The sequence below is a fragment of the Synchiropus splendidus genome, chromosome 2, assembly GCF_027744825.2.
Source record: "Synchiropus splendidus isolate RoL2022-P1 chromosome 2, RoL_Sspl_1.0, whole genome shotgun sequence".
Classification (NCBI taxonomy): Eukaryota; Metazoa; Chordata; class Actinopteri; order Syngnathiformes; family Callionymidae; genus Synchiropus; species Synchiropus splendidus.
Genome location: NC_071335.1, coordinates 35520002 through 35543236, shown reverse-complemented (window position 1 = coordinate 35543236; position 23235 = coordinate 35520002). Strand labels below are relative to the sequence as shown.

The 23235-nt window shown below is 41.9% G+C and overlaps 1 protein-coding gene across 5 annotated transcripts in view; it reads right to left on the bottom strand.

The window, feature by feature from the left end:
* The window catches only part of LOC128753744 (glutamate receptor ionotropic, NMDA 2B-like), a 109095-nt gene that overhangs the window by 16226 nt on the left and 69634 nt on the right, over positions 1 to 23235 (bottom strand). For all 5 annotated transcript variants that reach the window (XM_053855783.1, XM_053855780.1, XM_053855779.1 and 2 more), the window contains 8 exons: positions 16438 to 16552; positions 16145 to 16350; positions 13998 to 14169; positions 10497 to 10650; positions 7246 to 7371; positions 1988 to 2217; positions 1503 to 1663; positions 524 to 711 (listed from right to left, as the gene is read on the bottom strand). In XM_053855783.1, the coding sequence (XP_053711758.1) occupies positions 524 to 711; positions 1503 to 1663; positions 1988 to 2217; positions 7246 to 7371; positions 10497 to 10650; positions 13998 to 14169; positions 16145 to 16350; positions 16438 to 16552 (1352 nt within the window). The remainder of the gene's footprint in view (positions 1 to 523; positions 712 to 1502; positions 1664 to 1987; positions 2218 to 7245; positions 7372 to 10496; positions 10651 to 13997; positions 14170 to 16144; positions 16351 to 16437; positions 16553 to 23235) is intronic.

Below are 23235 nucleotides of genomic sequence, written 5' to 3'. Positions count from 1 at the left end.
CTGAATAATCTCAATATGTCTCAATATGTTTAATCACAAAATATTTAGCTTCCAAGCTAAAGCAAGCAGTCGAATACTATCAGTTTCACTCCATCAGTCCACAGGTGGCAGCAGAGTAACAAAACTCTGATGACAAACGCATGGGAAAAAGGCCAGCAGCAGCGGCGATGGATGAATAAAAAAAAACCTTCAAAATGTTAGTAAAGCCCCCATTTTATCATATAGACTTATGCATGATTCAAATGTGCGTTGTGTTTCCGGACGTCAAAACATCTGGTTTTGAACCCAAGCCCAAAAAATAATTTCCAACCAGCCCTGAAAATGTATTTCTGTTTTTCTCAGCTCATTTTTACCACACTTATTATCCAGACAGATGCAGTATGTTTCTAAAGGCTCGGAAATTGAACATCCCACCACACATGCATATCGGTAACCACATGACCGGTACATCACAGTTGTTTAAATATTTCCGCCGGTCATCTCACGATGTCAGGGGAACAGTGTCAACAGCATCAGGACTCACCGTCTCCAAACAACATGAGGATAGCCAGGTCCACAGCTCGCTTCCAGCCAGAGTCCTTCTGGATGGCGATGCCGTAGCCGGTGGAGGCGAAGACTTTGCCGCTGCCGATGGTGACAAGTTTACATCCCTCATCTCTGCCCGCCATGTAGTTGAGCACGGCGGCGTCATAGATGAACGCATCCAGTTTGCTGCGGATATTGGAAGCCAGTTATGGAAGGAGCTGCTTGTATGAACAAATGCTGGAGTGACTTTAGCAAAGGAGCTGGTGCTGTGTCCCACTGGTGAACTGCTTTAGACAATGGCCGAGTCTTATTAGCGTTAGCATATTAGCTCTTCTATTTGACCATGTCTCTCAGCTGTATCTGTTTTGTGGTCAGTTAAGAAATCGTGTTCATATGATATTTATGAATGGAATGGAACCTTTATGGTCTGTTTCGTACCAGAGGACAACAACATGGCACTGTGACGAAGGGCCTTATTGAGAGTGTCGGTTCTGATCAGAGTTTAATTGATCCGACACCATGAGTCCGTGCGTAAGTGGATCTGTTCCCTCTTATCAATGTCAACAGCAGTGATTAAATAGACAAATGAACATGACACATGTCAACTGGGCGGCAGACGCCGACCTAAGGCGCCGTGGTCCTGACTCCTCATTCACTTTTACCAAGAGTTGACGTTGTGACAACAGCTGACGGAAGCAGAGAAAGAGATTTTCTTGTAGAAGGAAGTGGGATGGATATTAGCTTTTGCTGCAACAGCAGGCTCCGCTGCTATTCTGGGTGCCAATAAGAAGCCGATCCACTGACTGCCCACCCACATTGCCCAGAATGTTCTCTCTTTTCCTGTCTCTCTCCTCTTATTCCTTCATCATCTTCTCTGTGTATTGCATCAGAGGACCTCACAGCTCCATAACACCCTCTCATTTCTCCCTGTGGAGATCCTTTCATCTCTTCCACACATCCCCCGTCTCTCTGCTCACCCGGTCTTCAGACTGTACAGCGCCTCATCTACGTTCTTCTGGTGGAAGCTGGTCATGTAGGCATGCATGTCCCGGTAGTTGTTGCGGATGTTGCGCTCCGTGCTGCCATTGGGCACCGTGCCAAAGCGGAATGGCGGCGAGAATTCATTAGGCTTCTGGAACTGTTATTTTTTGGGGGGGGAAGAGGGGAGGAATCGTAGTGAGAAAATGACAGAAGAGTGCTTGTTAGCTTGGAAAAGGCACTGAGTCGCACCAAATAGCCTTTAATGCGCTGCTGAGCACAAAACCACTCTTTCGCAGGCTCAAACTTGACTAAAAGCTCTGGGTGTGATCACTACATTCAGACACTTTACTGTAGCAGAAAGACTAAACGCCAGCCACCTTCAATAAGAATATTAATAATGCAACCCTCAGGACACAGTCGGGAACAGATCCTCAACACTTTTTATTTAGCAGGTCCCGCACACCCGGCCTGGAATTCCTACCTTTTTGTCAGACAGGCCCGACACCTGGTCTACATACTCCTCCTGGATCATGAAGGCAGCCAGGTTAGCAGTGTAGGAGGCGAGGAAGATGACAGCGAAGAAGGCCCACACTGACACCATGATCTTACTGGTGGTGCCCTTGGGATTCTGAACTGGAACAGAGTTGTTGAACACCAGACCCCACAGCAGCCAGACGGCTTTTCCGATGGTGAAGGACGGACCTCCAGGTTCTGAAAGACAGAATCCGTCTTCATCTATCTGCATTCATTTGAGCACGGCTTGGTGGGAGGCACTTAAAAAGACTTCCGTTCCAACGCAGATCCAGTAGTGATTCGGATCTATAACACCACCACTGATCTGGCTGTAGCTAGATAATGCCATGCCAGGATGACGTTGCTACTTGGCTGAGCCCCAGCGCCCACTTTCAGCTTGAAGTTAACCTTTACTGTTATCCTACATTCTGTTAGAGACTTAGGGTGCAGTCCAATTCCTGCAGAGTGTAATGACTGTCCTAAATCTCAGAGTTAAGTTGAGGAGCAAGACGAAGAAAAGTAGCTTCCTTCATTTTGAGATTCCTTCCCCCCTTAGGATTGAGTATGTTGCAGTGAACATTTGTCTGCAGAATAGTATTAAAAAGGCAGCATTCTGTTTTGGTGGCGAAGAGTCACCGAAGCCGAATGGTGGCATGTGACGGCATCACTCAGTGTAACATTTGTTTTTAACACTTGTTTTTAATGCACGAAATGTTCAATAATGATTACTGAGGTGGTGAGAGTAGATTTACTAGACCAAGCTGATGAGTTTTCAGATGCAAACTTCACTTTATCAACCCATAGATCTCATGATCAAATGGAAGGTGGTTACTCACGTTGTTATGACCTGAACTTCCATTATCACTGTTTTTATTCAGTGGAGCTCAGAGTCAGTGGAGTCAGTTTATTCAGCGGAGCTCAGAGTCAGACAAACTGTCTGAGGCTGCCGCTGACAGACTCGCAGATATTAAGGTGTCATGAACTGTGACTCATTTCTAATCAATGTATTGAGGACCTTGCAACTTAGAACACATGAAGAGGAAAGGTTGACTGTGGCGTGATCTTCCCGCTGACACCACACGCTTGGATCCGAATGGTCTCTCTACATGAGCACAATGCTCATTTTTATGACTCAATATGTGAGGTGTTGTGCCACATATGTTCACTTGAGCACAGGAATAAGTATTTCACAAGGCACTCTCATCATCTGTGGTTTTTTTTTTACTGAATTGATCTCAAAGTCTTTGAATTGGAATCAAATTGAATCAACGCTGAACCTGAAGAATCTAAATGGAATGCATTTCAAGAGAGAGAATACAGATTTTCACTGTCTATCTAGAGAACTTATTAAAGAGAGAAAAGACCTGCTGTACTCCAATATGTTTATGTGCAACCTCTCACCATGGAGAAAGTAAATCAAGAAAAACAGCAGAGTGGGACCTCCTCATCTGGATTTAGAGTGTATGCCAGAGAAACATTTGTACTGCACATTTCCCTGGAACCATCTTTACTGTCATTATGTAATTTTACCGGCACTCTGGTCCCAAATGTGCTCACACAAGCTCCTGATACGGCACAATATGTTAACATCCAGACAAAAGAAGGCTCCGCTGGGTTTTGTGTGTTCGTTTTTTGTTTGTCTTATTCTGTCTGAATGTGAATACAGTCAAATTGTCTCCAATTTGTTCAAGCGTAAATGCAATGCTGCTGAAAGTGAATGGAGGAACAAAGGGTTGCTGGCAGTGTATTTGCTTTATAGAAGCTGAAAAGGGCATTTTAAGACAACAGTTGTGAAGCAGTTTGAAGAGAAGGGTCTTTGGAAGGAAATGGCACAACAGGCCCCAAGCGAAGTCAGGACCTCATGTGGCGATGATCCTCCCAACAAATCAAAACATCCAAGTCTTCTGAGGGACGGTCAATAAGCCACTGCTTATGTCACTTAATATCCAACCCCAGATTTCACACTTCTTCAACATATCTGGAAAACTGATGCAGGGCCACCTCTTACTGTGGGTTCTAGTCTGAGTCTCTCATGGATAACTTCTAGCTCCCTAGGTGCGCGCTCTGACATATTTGATCTTTTGGTCGCATCCAGGAGTCGAGTTGTAAAACTATTTCAGGGAGGTATGGTCAAAAAACAGGGGTAGTAGTACCAGCCCTTTTCCATCTTTTCCCAGTGTGATAAAATGCCCCATTTTTTTCTTCATTCTTATTTATTTCAAAAATATTATCCACAATAATAATGTCTTGCGATGGCTTGAGCACCAGCCTCCCTACTGCCCTGCAAATGTTGGGTAATGTTGACAGAGCTTTCAGAAGTAACTTTGGCCTTTATGTTGTCATACAGTGCTGGTAGTGTTTAGCAGTTTTTATGGCCCTTTATGTATTATTCCTCAACTCCACATGACTGACTGCCTCCACCAAGAACACAAAACACAAGTGGTCCAGCTGAACTTTGGGTGATTCAGTCGCATAAATGATGCGATAGAAATGGACAAGGAAAGGACGATGGAAGACATTGTGCTCCGTGGATGGGAGTTTAAAGATATCGAGCCTTTAATAAGGAACAAACGTATTTGAATTTGATGCAGAAGACGCGCTGATTCATCATTACTTTCAGTCACATCAGCCACAGCAGGCAAAGGTGAGCTATTTATTTGTGAATACATTTCCTAATTAGAACTTCATTGTCTGATCACAGACGAGCTAAATTTAACCACAGTTGAAGAGTGTGGCTCATTTTGACGGCAAAATAGGATTTGAAAACAGTGATGGGGCTGCTTTTTATTGACAGAGAAGTCAACCAAGACACCACATCCTCAAAACAAAGGCTGTTTTGAGGATGTTATATCTAACTCTGACAGATACAGGAACCCACTAAGACTCTTTGCACTTGAAAAACATTTGAATAAAACTATTCCGATGCCTTGGGGGGAGGAACTTGTGAACTTGTGACCTGGCAACATACAAACGTTTACTTCTTCCTGAGAAAAGATTAAGCACTGCTTTAAACAAACACAGAAACACGTAATCGTGACGGGAATCTGATGCAGAGCAGATGAAAATGAAAGTCACAGCTGTCATGGAAAAATGAACTCAACAGATGCAAGAGACTGATAAAGTTCCCGTCTATCAGAATGGGATTGATTATACGTTGTACGGTCCACGCATCGAGACGGTGGCAGCAATCTAACTGGCTTCCACCTACTGCCATGGCAGCTTGACAAGGTAGCAGGATGAAAACAGCATCTACTGTAACTCTGAGGGAGAAACAGGAGGGAGGAGGGGAGCGTGTGCTCAGCAGGCTATAATTATGCAACAGCTGGAGCAGCAGCAGAGAACATCCAGCCTGAACCTACAGATCACCCGACACGTATAGAAGGAGGTAGAGTACCTCACACTGACTAGGTAACTGTTGAACAAACGCCTGTTTAGTTGTCATGTTGTCGAACAGATGGATCGCTGTGGGACCGTTCTTTCCTTCATGACGAGGCAAGAGATGATGCATTTGTCAAACCACTGCGAGGCCTGGCAAAGGGACGCAGTCATTATTACTCCCTGCATGGGGAACTTCCATTGTGGCAGCTCTGGTGACATCCAGAGCAATTAGAGGACAGTCTTGCTCATGAACTACGTAACAAAGCGAGGATTAAACCAGCTCGCTTCCCACTGGACGCTGAAAGGTTCCTACACAGCTCGCTCTTCATGCATAAGCACTCAGAGATCCTGAACCTACACAGCCGTGACCTGGAGTAAACAGATCTTTCAGATATCGCCCTGGAAAACATAGTCCAAGACTAGAACTTCTCAACAGTGGTTGCAACAAAATGTGTTATTTCAACGCAGCACCATATTTGCATTTTAAATGTCATCATTATTTTTATTTATTCACTGCGAACTGTCCTGGCAAGTGTTATATGCGTTTGCGGTCCTTCCGAGTCAAAAATAGAGAAAAAAAGGAAGTAAAGGGGAAAGTTTTGTCATTTACTAAATTGTTTAGAATGAAGAATGGTAGTTTTACATCATGAGAAGTCTCGCTCCAACCTCAAACAGTCCTCACGTGATCTGTCTCTTCATATGTCAGGAGAGAATGCGCGACTTAAGTTCTGCGAACAACAGACTTCAGTCATTGTGATGTTTCTTTCCCGTTTTTTTTCCTCTAAAAACATGCTGCAAACCCCCACAAACATGTCCATATCCATGATGTGATACGTTCATTTGTTTTGATGTTTCCATTTTGCTTATATACATTGGATCTCATTTAGGCCATGGTGGTGTGCCACCATTGGAGTGGACACCCTGTACTTTTTATGGGATTTTAGCAGTAGAAAAAGAAGAATCATTTCCTGAAATAGCTTCTTTTTAAAGGGAAGGACAAGCATACCCTAGTAAAGAAGTGATGCTGTTCTTTCTCTCTAAAAAATAAAATAAAATAATATAGTAGTTATAACATTAAGCATGATTTTGTGTTTTTTATTATTATTATTATTATTATTATTATTATTATTATTATTATTATTATTAAGATCAAGACTTGAACTTGAACGTCCAGTTAGCTTATTAAGTACACAAAAGTATGAATAATGTGAATATGACATGCTGCCTTAAGGTTTTCAGTAGTCGTGCGTGGGTAATTATTGAAACATGAGCATTGTTGCTGTGGAACAAAAACATGCCTGTAGTTGAGAAAGAAAGGCCAAACTTAACCCTGCTGCATTTATTCCCTCTGGTTCTTGACAGCTAAGCAGCGGTTGTCGGAGACGGAGCAGCAATATAACACTTTTGATTTTATCACGAGTGACTGCTGCGGTGACAAACTGCAATCCTGGGAGTCTGCGAGCAAGAGCTCCTGAAGTGAAAAACAGACTTTAATGGGGAAACAGATTTAATGTGCCTCGGAGCTAATTTGATTCAGCACAAAGGAAATGTTCAGTCAGTCAATTGTAAAAGTGAACTTCACCGTGTTCACAATGGAGACATCCTCTGTTAACACAGACAGTGGAGGAGGTGGTTCGGATTTATAAAAGGCAGATGGACTTCCTCCTTATAAGGAGGGGATTCATCGCTCGGATGAGATGTAAGATGATGATCCTTTTCATTTGTTCAAGAGCTCTCTAATGTGACGGAGTGCTTCTGTGTGGAAGTGAAATGGGGTGAAGTCCTTTGTCCCCTCCAAGGTTGAGGATGTCACTTACAAGTCTCTGTGTGCGTGTGTGCCGTGCTCACCTCGTCCGTCGGCCAGACAGCGGTTGTACCCCACCGGGCTGAAGTACTCGAACACAAACACGGCCACTGCTGACACGATCAGCAACATCACAAACATCATTACCCAGACATCGGCGCTGAAGGGCTCTGGAGAGCAGAGAGAGGAGGAGAAGGTGAGCAGTGTGGAAATTCATTTAGTCTCCAAAGCATCTTGGCTTTATGAAAAAGGTGAGTTGCTAAAGAAAAAAAAGAGGAGAGGATTTCAGCAAATATTCGAGCAGAGGTCACAGGACCTCGACACGTTGAGACACATGAACAGCAGAAAACTTACTTGAGATGTTCAATACAAGCCTTTCATTTCTCTTAGTTTTAACCTTAGTTACATTCATTGACTTTCAGGTGAGCGTTTTTTTTTTTTTTTTTCATGGTATTATTCAACATTCCTGTCTTCCATTTTTAACAATGACTCCCTGTGTTGCATCTCAAGTGTGTCTAAAGTCAGATTTCATCAGTCACTTGTTAAATGCAGCCAAGATGAGCAGAAACTTGTGAGAAGTTTTTAAACACCTCCTCAGAGTCTAAATTCGACAGCATGTGCAACCATGACTTCATCAAGTTCAGCTGTATGAACAGAGGTTGCAAGGAAGAGCACGGAGCCCAGTGTGTTGAACGTGGGCTAAGACTATCCAAAAAATAATAAATAAATCATCTCAAAACCAACTACCCAAATGGAGTTGGGAGTTGTAGCATGTCAAAAATCAGTGGTTGTGATCAATGTTCCCTCCTTCTCTGAGCGATCGCTTGGACCGCTGTGAGTGATCAGTCGTTGTCAGCTATGGTGACTGCTGTAGTTAATAATCATTTAAAACAGGGATGGGAATTAACAATTTGCATAATCCACATTGAGGAATGGAAAATGTGTAATTTGAAAATAAAAAAAGGTGGAATAAAAGCCTTTGAGTTGTCTTTGAATTGTTTAGATTCTTTACATATTTGTTCAACTGAATCGTAATGTGATATATTCACAGGTCTCAATTAATATCTATATAGAATCTTCCAATACAATAGGTAAACTAACTGTCGTCACTGAAGTCACATTAGACCATTGAGGGTGCTGGATATCGAAGCACGTCAAGCAATTTCTACAAATATTTCTCTAACGGATTGATAAGGCTCATGAATCCATCTGTTGTGAGAACTAATTTTGTCTACTTGAGGCCACCGTACTCTGTGACCACTTGTCATGGAATAGTGAGCCTGGGTGGATCAGGCTAAACTGAACCAGGAAGAGGTTTCTTTCACTGACTACACTGTTCATTTCCTCACCTGACCAGTGTGTAGTCTCTGAAACCAGCACTGCGATGATTCTCTGTCTCTTGTTTCTCTCTCTCTCTGCTGTGTGTAACTCCGCCGGCCCAATTGACACAGTTTGACTGACCCAAGCGAAGCCAACTTTTAAATATCAACCAGCCAATAGTTCACTTCAAATAGCTGGTTGTTCTAGGTGCTGTTCGTTCCATTGTGCATGTACGGTGAGGATCTTAAGCACCACAGCACCAGAGGAATGGTGGAAACTGCCGGCCGGGAAGGATACACATGGTCGAACAGCGCAGTGAGCACTTCATTTTATTGGTCTAAAGGCTTTATCTCCTGAGGGCACAAAGCCCCGTAGTCTGGAAATTGTGGTAATTTATTTTCAATTCAGGATTCATTTTTGTTGCACTGTATAGATATTTCACGCACTGACATCATATCAGCGGTGCGCAGCTTAGAGGGAACATTGGCTGAGATCATTGATATTGGTTATCAGATCAGATTTGATCTTGTCTTCAACAAATTCAACATCATAGAGCATAATTATATTTATCAGAATCTCGCTTCAGTTTTGACTCAAAATGATTTAGGATTTCTCATTTTGGCACAAACAATCTTGACTTAGCAATGACTGGATTTGTTCAAATAACAACTCAAATCTTCCGTGATTTCTTGTTTGTACAGGTCCATACATACATCCATGACGGTAAGTAATTACATACAAATGAAAGTAAAAATGTCAATAACAGAAAGTGTCCCGGACCACTGTGTACTTGGAAAATTGAGCCCGGATATTGCAAAGGTTTCTTGAATCTCTGCCAAGGAGGCTATGCTACCATCAACCATTTGTTAGCAACATTTCTAATAAAACGGATGAACAGATTTCAGTAAAATTTTCAGGATACTAATAATGCAGCAGGGGATTCGGTGGGGTTCAGGATGATCATATGAATGCTCACATCAAACATGGATTCCTCACACTTTGGTGCAGGAGGACATGAGCATGAGATCATTCGTGCTAGAACCTGCTCAATATACGTTCTGGAACCAGGCTGAAGGAGCTTCAGAAAATCCCCTCCCCCCCTCAGTAAGTACTGATGTGTACCAGATTGCCTCGACTGGTCAGATTCGCTTGGAAACCACAGTATATGTTTTTATGAACTCTAATAACAGGCATAATATCACACTGAACCAAAAGGAGAAATGCATGTCAAATCTTGAGAGGTCTGTACTCTGGTGACGTCAGTCACAATGGCGTGAGAGGAAATCCTCTTTCAGTAAAACAAACAACCTTTAGATTCAAGGATGCTATATTGACATTCCAGTTGGAATGGAGTGAAATCTGACTCAGAAGCCGGTGATGACAGCAAAGCAGCCGCATTAACAACTGTAAAACCTACGTAAAATCGTTGTTAATACTGTGTAAGTTCATTTCTGTATGACTGACAGCAAACGTGTGTCACACAAGTACATGTACAATACAAATAAAAGATAAAATATAAAAAATAATTCGAATACAATCACATCAACCAACGTCTACATCAGCGGTAGATTGTCAAGCAAGTTCCAGAGCACTACTGCCACCTGCCGTCCCATTCAGTTCAATACTATCAATTCTATTTCAAATGCTAGAAAAGTTTTGAAATGACATAAAACAAATGTAGCACAATCACATCGGGTTGAAAGAAAGAGAAACTTTGGGCATAAATGGGCAGCTTTGGTGAAGTTTTCTAGTGATTTATGGATCGGTTTTAAACACAGCTGGGTCTGTCATTTGAACGAATGAATGAATATTTATTTCAATCTCACATCAAACATAATTCGTCAATGGTTGCAGATCTAGTGAAGCTGTAAGAAAGATTAAAAATAATGCATAAAAATAGGAGGCCAAAACGTGACTCAAAACAGAGTGTATTTTCCATTGAAATAAACCATTTAAATCATAAACCTGTGCTTACCTAAAAAGGCAGATGGCGAGACAGTCCCATTGCTGCGGGAGACCATGACACTGATTCCTGTCTCGATGAAGGGCACAGAGAAGTCAATGACCTCCGACCTCTCCTCGTTGATGGTAAGCGACCCGACGGCCATGTGAGCGTTCTTCAGCACCACCTGAGGGTTGGATGAAAAGCGGGGAAGATATGACGTCTCATTGTTGGTGAAAAGCTGACAGACGAAACGAAGCGAGACCGTGTGAAGATGAAGGAAATAGCTTTGCTAGAATGTGAACTCCGACTCTCCAGGAGTGGACCTGGGTCTCAGGTATATTTAGCCAGGAGCCGCTGAGACCTGAGGCCATGAATAAATTGGAGCGGACACAGTGTGATAATAAGGGATAGGTATGGCAGAGTGAGCGTATTTCCTGTCTCCTTGTCAAGGCGTCTCACCTCATCCTGCTAATGTTCTGTTTCCCCCAACTCCAATGAAGCCATTAGCCGCTTGCTTAAGCACTTAAGAGCGTGAGCTCATGTAACAGCCCATCTCTCCGTGTTGCCTCCTTGTGCATATTTTAGGAACGATACCACAGTATTTCGAGTAATTGCGGGATTTGCATCGCTATCCTGCAAATCTTATCTATATTCATATGAAAACACTGAAGTCACTTATTCCACGCTGTAATCAATTAAGCTGAACATGAGGTTGTTTTGTAAAGTGCGCAGGAGAGAAGTAGGTCTCCGCCTCGGGCTGCTTTTCCTCTCTCCGCCACTCGCTCCTTCTCTCGCTCCATCTCTCCATCTGAAGCATAGGTTTACTGGATCTCAGCTCGACTGGCCTCCAGGCCAGTTTGAGGGAAACAAGTGTCTCACAAACAGACAGAGGGAAGAGAAGAGATCCGGACACTATATTATTATAACCTCTGATGCAACAGGAAAATCAGAGTCAGGAGCGAACTGAGTGTGAAAAATCGATTTGAATTTTGCATTGGGATGTGAGTCTGACTTGTGCGGTCGACTTGTCAAACTGTGACTCAATGCAGTTAGCAGAATAGACAGGACTGGAACAACAAAGGTCCTGCTTCTGTCCTGCGATGTTCACTGGAACAAACAGAGGTGGTGGGAGATCAGAGGACAATATCGTGCTGAAGAGTCTGTTCTGCTGGCGTGGAGTGGCTCAGGGCCACAGTGGCCCTTCACCTGTTCTCACCCAGCCCTCAAGAGTTCCGTGTGTGACTGCTGAACTGACCATGTGTCCTGTAAACCATCCTGTGGGTAATGCTTTTTTATTCACATATTTTTAGTTTTCATGAGTCTCTGCTTTCATGTACTGTATTTCTGTCGCCTATATTTAGGTCTTGGTCGCTTGAGCGGTGTTCCTTTTATTGTATTTAGTTCTATAGCTTTTCTTCATCAATGTTATTTGTTTGTTTGTTTGTTTTTCAACAGCAATTATAGTGCACATACAGTATTCAAATGCCATAATTTTATCAGTTGTTATTTGCTCATTTCTATCCAACTAATCACAACTTTTTGAATGAAATAATCCTGTTTTATTTTTTATATCAACATTTTCCTGTAATCACATTCTGTTTCCCGTCCATAAATTCTTGTTTTTTTCTGTTTTAAAGTACTTTTATTTTACAATGATTCCTGTTTTTGAGTTCCATTATTTTCTACTCAACTTTTTTGGTAAACTGAATTTGTGGACGGCCCCTTGCTTTGCACACAGTTCAGGTGCAACGTCGCTCCAGTTTAAATTCCATTTTAAAAGGCAGAACAAAAAGCTAATGTTATTTAAGATGACAACGCTTAAAAGTTCTTCTGCTTCTGTTCAATTATTAAAGGTGGACCACAGGACTTCCATGCCATCTTAATAAAAGCAAAGCTTAGGCGAGCAGATGCAGCAGAAGCGCGTCTTCAATAAAACAAAGCGCGCGACACCTGGAGTGGGGAACTCTTTTCTTTGTCTCCATAATGAAGCAACTTGTAGATAACCACGATGACAAAACTGACACACCAAAGTGTGTCATCCAGGCTAAAATAAAAACATCTTTAATATTCATGCAGCTGCTCAGAGCGGATTAACTGTACTGAGGGAATTTACCGCGTAAAAGAAAATCTGAATCAGAAATAACTGTTTAACCCTGCGATCAGAAGTGATGTTGAGTGGAAATCCAGGATGTGACAAGTAAGATTCAGTGGCTAATATGCAAAACACTCTGGAAAATGCCATAAAAAGGAGTCCAGGTCCATCAAATATGCAGAGGTATCCCGTTGTGCAAAAGTGTTGTGCTAGTGTAACTGCAAACTACAGCAGATGTGAGGATTTTGACACAGTAGAAAAACAGCCAGGCAACAAACCTCAGGATTGAGAAAGGTTTATTTCAATATTGGGCTTCACTCAAAACTGTAAACTGCATCTTAATTTTATATTTTTACAAGGATAAAAATATTTTAACCATTGCTTTAGCAAAATTGTGTCTCACTGTTTTCTAAAGTCCAGATGCAGCAGAGAGATTTTACCTCTTATTTAAGCAATTTTTAAATCAAAAGAAAGCCTGGTAGTTAAAGGCATGATGACAAATGAATTGAAAAACTTCCTTCTGACTCAAATTAATTTGAATCAAACCCTTAAATTCCATTTTGATAACTTGATGTTGCAGCCATTCTGATTTTTAAATATGACCAAAACGAGTTGCAACCATTGTTTTTTTACTCAAAAATAAAAAAACGAATTTATCATCAAAAAAAAAAAGATCTGTTTTCGTCTACAACAAACTTTGTGTTATGTGATTATATAAATATTACTTATTTAATTCCTTCAGCATTTTTTCCATAATGTTAGTATTATGCGATCATATAAATATTAGTTATTTAATCCCTTCAGTATGTTTTACATAAAAAAGTGGTTCTTTGACTTCCTAATGTCACCGTTATTGATAAAAAAAAAAAAAAAAAATCATAATAATCATCTCAAATCTCAAATAATCGCTGGGAACTTTCAAAATGAGATTTAAATTTAAAGGAAGTAGACCAGGAAGGTGTGGAAATAACGAATAAATAAATAAATTAATTAATTAATTTAGTCAAGAAAAACTTCCTATGCTATATATAAAATGTATTATTATTATTTTTTTAATCTACTCGAAGCACATTTTGTGCCAAATTCATCATAAAGAGTGTCAGACGATCATTTATTTAGGAGGCTGCAGCTCTAACCACAACGCCACAGGCCGCTCAGGACATTAATGTGCGCATTAAGTCGGTGGAAATGTAGAGTATACATATTGCAGAAGCCACCTGAGCTGCAATAAATTATATATTCCCCCTAATGTCTTTAAATAATACCAAAAGCCTGGATGGCAAGAGTTGATTTTGCGTTCAATCTGGCCCTCAGACAAGCAGGCGGTGGGATCAACAGGCAGTGATGACTTCAACTAGGTGGAGCTTGTTTTTCCCATAAATAATCTGCAGTCATGGTTCAAATGAGTTGATGCGGGTAAGAGCGAGGGCTATGCTCACCTCTCCCACCATGCCGTTCCACGTCCCGTTGACCTTCTTGCCGTGTTTTCCGTTGGTGACCAGGTAGAGGTCGTAAGAAAACTTGACCGTCTTGGCGATCTTCTTGAGGATGTCGATACAGAAGCCCTTGCAGCAGCGCTTGATGTAAATCCCTGAATCACCCGTCTGGTTGCTGGGTATCGAAAGCGAGAAGTAGGTAAGATGGTTTATAATATAATGTTCGATAATGTTCGCGTGATACAATGAGTTACAGAGTTGCGTGTAGCAGGTTTCAAAGTAGCACTTTTACATTTGTCCGAGAGGCAGGAGTGTAACATGTTAGCGATCATAATGTCAGCAGTCACATTACAGCTAAACCTTACAAACCACCTCGGTACTTAGGCTTAAGACTGGGAGCAGTGAGCCACGAATGAAACGTACCTTTCAGCTACAAGTCCTCTGTTTAGACAGAGTGGGGGTCACTAGTATTAGTAGTAGTATTATTTACATGTACATGTAACATTTTCAGTGTCCAAACCTGACAGGAGCTGACGCTCATGCAGCGTTCCGAGTCACAACACCACCTCAAGTGCAGGTGTTTTCAAAGGATTAAGTTCTTCTCTCAAGGATCTCAAGAAAAATGACTTAGATCAGAGCCACCTGATGATGACTGTCAAACTTGTACCAAGTGCAGACGTTTGGTCTTGACTTCTCTAGTAGCCTGTCTGTCAGGTGAACTGTGGGACTTGAGAAGGAAGAGTAGATCACATAGTTGCTCAAGTTACTTTGGACTGTTGTCAATGAACCCTTTGATACAGGATTGATGGAAAAAAAAAAAGTGTTGTTTAAATTCTCACCTAAATAAATTTAAGTTGATTTCAGTTTACTTTGTAAACATTTTAGTTGCTTCTAATAACAAAATGGAATTTGGGGAAAAATAAAACTATGAGTCCTTTGCACTTTCCAGCATTTTCAAACCAATTCAACATTCTTCAACCAGGACTTCAACTCCCTTTTTGAGCTTCTTGACATTAATAATAGACATTATGAAATTATGCCATGGGGCAGATCACAGGCCTTGAGCCTGACACACCTGCTCCTGGCATTACTGAATCAATGAGCTCATCTGGGCTCCAAAGTCCCAAGCACACAGCCATTAACTGTACAACCTCCTTGGAAGTCTCCTGTATTTTCTCTGCCTCATTTTCATTCCAGGCTCAGATGTGCCAGGTTGAAAAAGGCCATCAGTGTCAATGTCATTATTTATATTCACGTTTGTTTAATATGCAAATGTATCTTTAAGGGCTGGTGAGCACCGTCGCATCACTCACCAACACCAGCATTCAGTGACGGCTTTTGTCTGTGGTCAGGCCACAGGCCTGGTTGGTGCTGTACATATCACTGACCGGAACTAGATTGAAGGACAGTCATGGCCGCACATATTTCCCCGACAACTCCTTCGAGGCCACCTTGCTTCGCTGAAATCTACCGACCCTGATCAACAGGCTGTTTTCATGTCTCTCAAGCACTGTCAGAAAGCAAGCCAGTGAGGGACATGATGAGAAGGGTGGTATGAAAAAAAGAAATGAAAAACCCACTGGACCAGAAGATGTAGGACGCCCCCTGGACATTGCAGGTAAGGTCACTATGCATAAGAAGAGCAACGGGGGAGAAGAGAAATCATCATTTAAAACAGTGCCGAGATCGAAGAGAGAAGAGTTGGAGGTGAACGCTGCCTTACTCGGATCAAAAAAAAAAAAAATTAAATTAATGTATATCATGAAAAAAATTAATCCAGTTTGTTATAAGAAAAAAAAGCTATTTAAATGTGTTTTAAATGCATCTATATATGAGTAAACTCAAGCCTAACTGTATTTTATTATGAAGCCTTATATTGCAACGGTTGGTGAAACATCCTTCATGATTTAGACAGTTTTACTTTACTGTTTTACTTAACAGTGGGTCTTTTACTGTTAGGAAAGCAAGTGTGTTCATGCTTTATGGTGTCTGTGTCTTTAGGGATGTTTCTCTAGAGGGATTTCATCTGGACGTTGGGGACCTCCTGGTATTCCCCCAGAACAAACACTGTGGTTTAGCCAGAATTCAACAGAACTAATGTATTTTCTCTCCATGACCCCTTCCTTCTCAGCCCACCCCAGCACACTTACGTAAGCTTGAGCTGCTTGCGACAAGGCACGGTGTTTCTCATGCATGTTCCACTGAGCGGGTCCACGTCCTCCACGATGACAAACGGCGCCTCCTCCAGCGTCACGATGGACAGGTGGTCCTCCTGCTGCTCCGCTGCTGAGTACAACTCGAAGCGAGGCCACACATGGTAGCGCATCGTCAAAGAGCCTCGCTCCCATTTGCCGACCTGCGCGAGTGGGTGCACGTGTGATAAGTCGAAAACTGGACGGAACAAAAGGAAAAAAAACCTGAAGGGAAGAAAGAAACCATTTACCCTGTCCCACTGCCTGTCCTTGTCAAGGAGAAGGATGACCAGTTTGGGGAAAATCTGATGTCCTTCTTCACTGAACGACAGATTCCTGCCCTCAAACGTCACATTCATGATGTATCTGTGGAGGAGAAGTGGTCAGACAGAGAACATTTCATAGCCACACGTGAGCCGGAGCAGTAAGTGTATGCTCTAGGTGACACAAGTGAGACGACAACAAAGAGGTCTACTTATGTATGTGTCCTGGGATCAGTTTGCTGCATCCCTACACGTTCGCTCTTAAATTATGGAGAAAAGTACTTCATTAATTGAAATACCTGACAATCCCCAGTCACTTATGTTACAGTTAATGTGGCGCTGATGCAAGATTTATCGCATCGCTCCTTATGTCCTGCAAACGTTTGATTTTACGCCTCCAGATCTGCCACCAAACTTTTATCGTCCATGTAACGGTAGCTTTGTTGTGGTCAAGTGGAGCCACTACATGGAATCATCATCATGTTTACAGGCCGTGCGAGAAGGTCCACACAGACAGGAAACAGAGTTACCTCAAGATGGAATCAAAGCTACAGCCTTCGTGCACTGAGAGGCTAACCGCTATAAGTACTTGGAGCAAAACACTGGATGATAAAACATTAAATATATATGCATATTTAAACATCAGAAATCATGGGATAAGTTCTGTATTGAGGATGGTTGTATTGAGAAGTATGGTTGGTCGGACATTGCTGTGTTTATAACGTCAAAGAGTGTGTTCTGCCAGTTTAATTTTGGGGTTAAATTGTGGGCATGTGAAACAGTCAGTGAGAGTGTGCCTGAGCGAACCAAGATGTTCTACTAACACTAGTACTAGCGTACGGTACTGACTGACGTCAGAACTACTTGTGTCCTCCTGCGGTGGCTAGATGTGACGAATATGATGTGTTAATGTTTCCAATCGAATCATGGCCACAGCCACCTTAACTGTTAACTATGGAAGGTTAACAAATTGTTGTGGAAACACTAGACAAGCTAGAAAAGGTGAAAAGTCACATTTTCACACTGGGCAGTAAGGCATGACGGACCAGTCAGTCGCAGCATAAAACCCAAACTCAAAATAAAAAACAGGGCAAATACAGCTTGGTTATAAAATAAAAGAAGAAAAACACAATTCAGTTCGGCAATAAAAAGAAAATTCCCTTCAATGACAGTTAAGTGGATGACAGCACATAGAAGCCAGTCTCTAAAAGTATATTTTGCTTTTGAAATATTCTAGTTGTGCAACAGTTTGTCTCTGTTAAAGGTCAATAGCATTATGCGATGAATGCATACCATTTATCGAAAGGGACACACAGTTATTTAACATACACATGATCAAACTATCATGTCCTTTTTTTTCCAGCTCAACAAGTAGACAGACACCCCATCGATAACAGAGGACATTATATCATCACTGAACAATGAACTGTATATTAGACAGATTGTTCGTGACCAGTGGCTGAGTTTTGATGGAAACATTGATCACCATGCTCAGCTCAGCCATCTTGTGTCAATCATACGGCCGTATCTTGATGTAATGATAGATCCGCAGATATCAATTTGGACAAAGCAGTGGCACTAAAACAAAATGATCGATACACAAGATCCATACATGTCGCCAGAAGGATCAATACATGGATGAAAGTGTCAGCGTGAGGAGTGGACGAAGGGATGGCGTATCAGAGACTATTACCTGCGCGTGTTGCTGCCTATCAGCAGATGTGTGTCAATAGCTGTAAAGCAGATAAGCTGGATTTGCCTTTTTTAAGCTACTGCCTTCTTGGCTCACCCCTTCTCCTTCTGTGGGTTGCCATCACCATGGAGACGCTTCGCCTCGGAAACAATCCCCCGGAGAAATTAATACCTTTTCTCAATGCTAGTGGTGATGCAGTCATGAGTGTGGGTTTTGTTTACGAGTGAAATTTAATCTACTCACACTGTCCTAAATAAGGATAATCCAAGACAAGGGGCGCAACTAACTATGCAAACTGAAAATCAATGATACAAAAAAGTGTCAGCTTTTCAGCTACACTAACACACACTGTTGCTTGTATATCAATATTTATGAAAGAAGTTGTCAGAAGTAACAAGTATGAAAAAAGATGCGGTGGAAAAAGGATGAGACAATACATATGAAGTCAAGGGGTGTGTATGTATGTATATTTTAGAGATAAGTCAAATCTTGAAATATTTATTTGTGGAAAGAAAATGTATGGCAAATCATACAACTAACTTAAGTAAGATGTTAAGATGTAGAAGATATATCAAGAAGTACCTACAATTGTAATATGATATAACACATTACTGTATTATTAAATAGTAATGAACATGTAGGACAGATGTTCAGAAAAAAAAGTCAATATTACTGATATAGATTAGATTAAGTTTCCAAATATGAGTGTAACTGTGATCATTTAAGGATTTTATTAAATAAAAAATAAGTAATTAATTGAAAAATATTATTAATAATAGGAAAAGAAGGAAAGTAAGAACTGCATTTAAAAAGTGCATTAAAATTAAAACACTTTCAGGGAAACCAAGGGTCTGTTTAAATATCACACCAGGAAGCTCAACAGTCAGAACACAAAACAATGGAACGTTTCCACATGATCAGTTAAGGGCCCCCTTCACACATGGTCACCTCAGTGTGTCCTCTGCCATCAGACGAGGATCACATGAAAAAAGGATGAAGTGCTGTGTGAAGCCCCTGAAACCACACTGGAATTCAGACACGGAAGCCAGAGGTGGTCTTTAGCTGATTGATATTGGAGACACACGTCTGCTGGCTCAAGCCTCAGTCCCATGGTGTAATATATTGACGCTGGGAAAGTGGACTTTTGTGTCCAATGCCGATGCCAAAGGCAGCCATGTCGACACATAGGTGTATCAGTGGAGTAAAGACCATTCTCCTACCCGTGCAGTGTTCCAGGTCATTTGCTATATACATATAAAACCCCTTATTTAGACTCCTCCTTATTGAAAGTCTACCGTGACTGAGTAACAATTGACACGTCACGTGTAGAACCAAAGGAGCGCCATCCCATGGCTTACTTAACCCCACCCTCCGTCCATCCATGACATCAGGACATGCAGTGGAAAGCAGGACATGTTGTCTTCTCTCCAGCTTTCCGAGCGACTTTTGGTAATCGGACTCTCCCGCATATCAACTAATCGATGCCAGCTTGTGCCACCAGATGGCTACTTCGCTTTCCTACGGTTTTCCCCAGCCCTTACATGTAGTTCCCATTTCTGGCACCTTTTGTTCTTTGTTCCTGTTCGTCTGTGTTTTATCTCATCATTGTTTATTAAATCCTGAATCCTGACCAGAACACATTGCACCTGGGTCTAACCTCAGGCAGCCATGACAGAACCGGTTCTGTCAAGGCTGTCCGACGTTAGACGAACAGGAACGAAGAACAAAAGGCACACGGACTGAGAACTACACGTAAGGGCTGAGGAAAACCGTAGGAACGTGGAGTAACCATCTGGTGACACAAGCTGGCATCAAGTAGTTGATATCCGGGAGAGTTCGATTACCAAATGCACGTCAGCTGTGTCGCTTGAAAAGCTGGAGAGAGACAAGGAACAGGACACGAGGGAACAACCGGGAATCACAAAAATAGAAGCATTAAAAATGACAGTAACAATAAAAGCATGGAGAAACGCGGACATGACAACATGTACTAGAATTAAAAGTCTAATGCATCAACATGCAATGACAGTGAGGCTGGGTAGCTTTTTAGTATGGAGCCAAGTTACATAACACGGCGTGTCAGTGTTCACCGGGTGCCGCGGTGTGGTTTAACACAGGGTGACTGTTATTGATGTCCAAGTCGCGCCTGCTTCTTGTGAGAGCAACGGCAACATTTAAAGAGAAGTTGATACCACGGTGATACACTGGAACGTGTTGCAATGGAACCTACACCACAGCACTTTTCATACAATCAGTTGTGTTGCCATGGGAACAGTCATCTCAGGAGAGAGGCGGTTGCTGAAAAAAAACTTCCTTACAAGTACTTCTTTTTAATTCACTATCAAATCGTCCTCTTCATCGCACAACAGTGCAGCAGGAGAAAAGCCTCAGCCGCACATTCTTCCAACCGGTGGCGATGGCGGGAGGCGAGCACGCTGTGACACGACAGCAGGAGCCTGTTCTAGTCATTATTTCAGTGTACTATTGATGTGGCCTTTATGTGCAGTTTGATGTCTTCATGTTTGGCTTCTGACTCTCGCTGAGCAGCAGAAAAATGCGGCGTAGCACCACCGGAGGCAACGCACTTTAACTGTTCCCTAAATAATTGCATTTTTAGCTACACTGACACAGAAAAATCAATGGAAAGGACACAATCCCTCAGTTCCCACTCTGGTTCAAATCTCCTCTGAAATATAGCAGAGCCTTTTGATATGAGTCACCCCGAATTCTTTTATCTCTAGCAGGGTTACAAATTCTGTCGCTGCAATGCAGGGATGGAAAAATATATATCCCAGCTGTGCACGCATGCAGCGTGCGAACATGCACACACAGACGTGCGCTTCGGCTGCTGGATGACTCATAATCTGGGATGACTGCAAAAGACCTGCCTCTGAGGAGCGACCAAACACCGGTGGAACGTTGCCTTCACATTAGAAGTCAAGCAGGATATAAGCAGACAGAATATGGTAAATTATGTTAATGCTTTGATCACGTGACTCAGTCACTGTGTCAACCACTGCACAACAAAATTAAGCAAGGTGCCAAAAGCGATGCACAGCAGGGAGGAGGTGTAATTTCATTCAATTATAAAATTTATATTGAAGAACAGTTCAGACTGAAGGACAATGATGATTCATATTACAGCCTTAATATTTCTAATATAATTTTAAACAGTGCAGTGCAACAAAACAAAAGTCTGTTTTGGACAAAACTCAAACAAAAAGTTGGCTTTTGTAGTTTCTCTTTTGTCAGAAGTCGGTGTGAAAATCTGCTATAAAACTTTGCATCTGATTATTTAAAAACTTGCCCAACAACTTCAGTGTGAAACAACTGAGTAGTTTGAGGCAATTAAACTCAAAACTTGACAGTTTCATTTCTCAGTCTCTGATCATTTGGTCCCAAACTTTTGTTGAAGGTGATGCGACAATGTATTTACAGCTAGGGCCAAGTTATTCAGATGGTTGGTAGAGTTATAAGGTTAGAGGGTTCCAAGTCTTTTATTTTGACACTATCCTAGCCATCCTCTGAGCCTCACTGATGGTCAGACAAAGGAAAACAGGTGTACAAGCTTAGTCACAGGCTCATCCACTCCCTGGAGGCAAAGCTCATTGCCACATTAACACACAACTTGTGGGTAACACACAAGATAGATTGAAGGCCTCTGTTTGGCTTTGAACGCAGCCTTCAATAAAGCAGGCCTGTGGGGACTCCATGTGATCTTGGACCTGGAGGACTCCCCACAGAGCGGCAGACATCAGACCTGTCTCAGGTCTGGAGAGAGGAATGTAATAACAGACCTGTCCCTGATCACTCACATTAAAGCCATTAAGGAAATAACGAAATTAGACGACTGTTTTAATGGCTGTTGCAGGAGGGTGAATTCAAGGCAAACAAAAAGCATAATGACAAGCAGATCTTTCTATGTCACAGCGCTGAAAACTACATCAAAAACTATCTATCTGTCTGCCTGTCTGTCTGTCTGTCTGTCTGTCTGTCTGTCTGTCTGTCTGTCTGTCTGTCTGTCTGTCTGTCTGTCTGTCTGCCTCTCTGTCTGTCTGTCTGTCTGTCTGTCTGTCTATCTGTCTGTCTATCTATCTATCTGTCTGTCTGTCTGTCTGTCTGTCTGTCTGTCTGTCTGTCTGTCTGTCTGTCTGTCTGTCTGACTGTCTGTCTGTCTGTCTGTCTGACTGTCTGTCTGTCTGTCTGTCTGTCCATCTATCCATCTAGCTGTCTCTATCTATCTATCTATCTGTCTGTCTGTCTATCTATCTATCTATCTGTCTGTCCGTCTGTCTGTCTGCCTCTCTGTCTGTCTGTCTGTCTGTCTGTCCATCAATCCATCTAGCTGTCTCTATCTATCTGTCTATCTATCTATCCATCTATCTATCTATCTATCTATCTGTCTGTCTGTCTGTCTGTCTGTCTGTCTGTCTATCTATCAGCAAAACACAAATGACAGTCTCAAAAAACCACTCAAGTGACTGTTCACTAGGCTGACTGACAAAAAATGACTCACAAACAATACAACATAAAGGACTTGACACAAGCTTACGCACAACCACTGTTAGTGGTTAGGGCACATCCTCTTTCACAAGGTTGCCAGTCCGCGCCAGTTTATGTCTCTTGTGCATTAAAATACATGCATCTACCACGAGTGAGTTTGTAATTTCACACTACAGTAAGTAACATGGCCACTTATTGTGTTTTTAAAAACCAATCAACAATCTAAAAAGATCCTAATGAAACAATTTGTCTCAATCCTGAGTCAGTTAACAACGCAAACAGCCTGAATTCCACCTTCAGTACCTGGTCCTCCTGCCTCAACATTGGATGCCTTTTCTTGGATGAAAATCGAACCTTTTCAGCTAGCATTTTCATCTGTAGTTAATGTATATGTATTTAAAAGTAGAATAATTGATATGGTGTAATTCCTTAGATTTAACTTTTAAAAATGATCATTGACATTTTCCCCTGGAGCCAGGGTATGGCAGCCGTCAAACCTCACCATACACAACTGACACCCCTGCTTCTTTTTAATCTCTGTGTGCTTGTCTAGTAAGGGATTGATATTGTGTTAGAGGAGCTTGAAATAA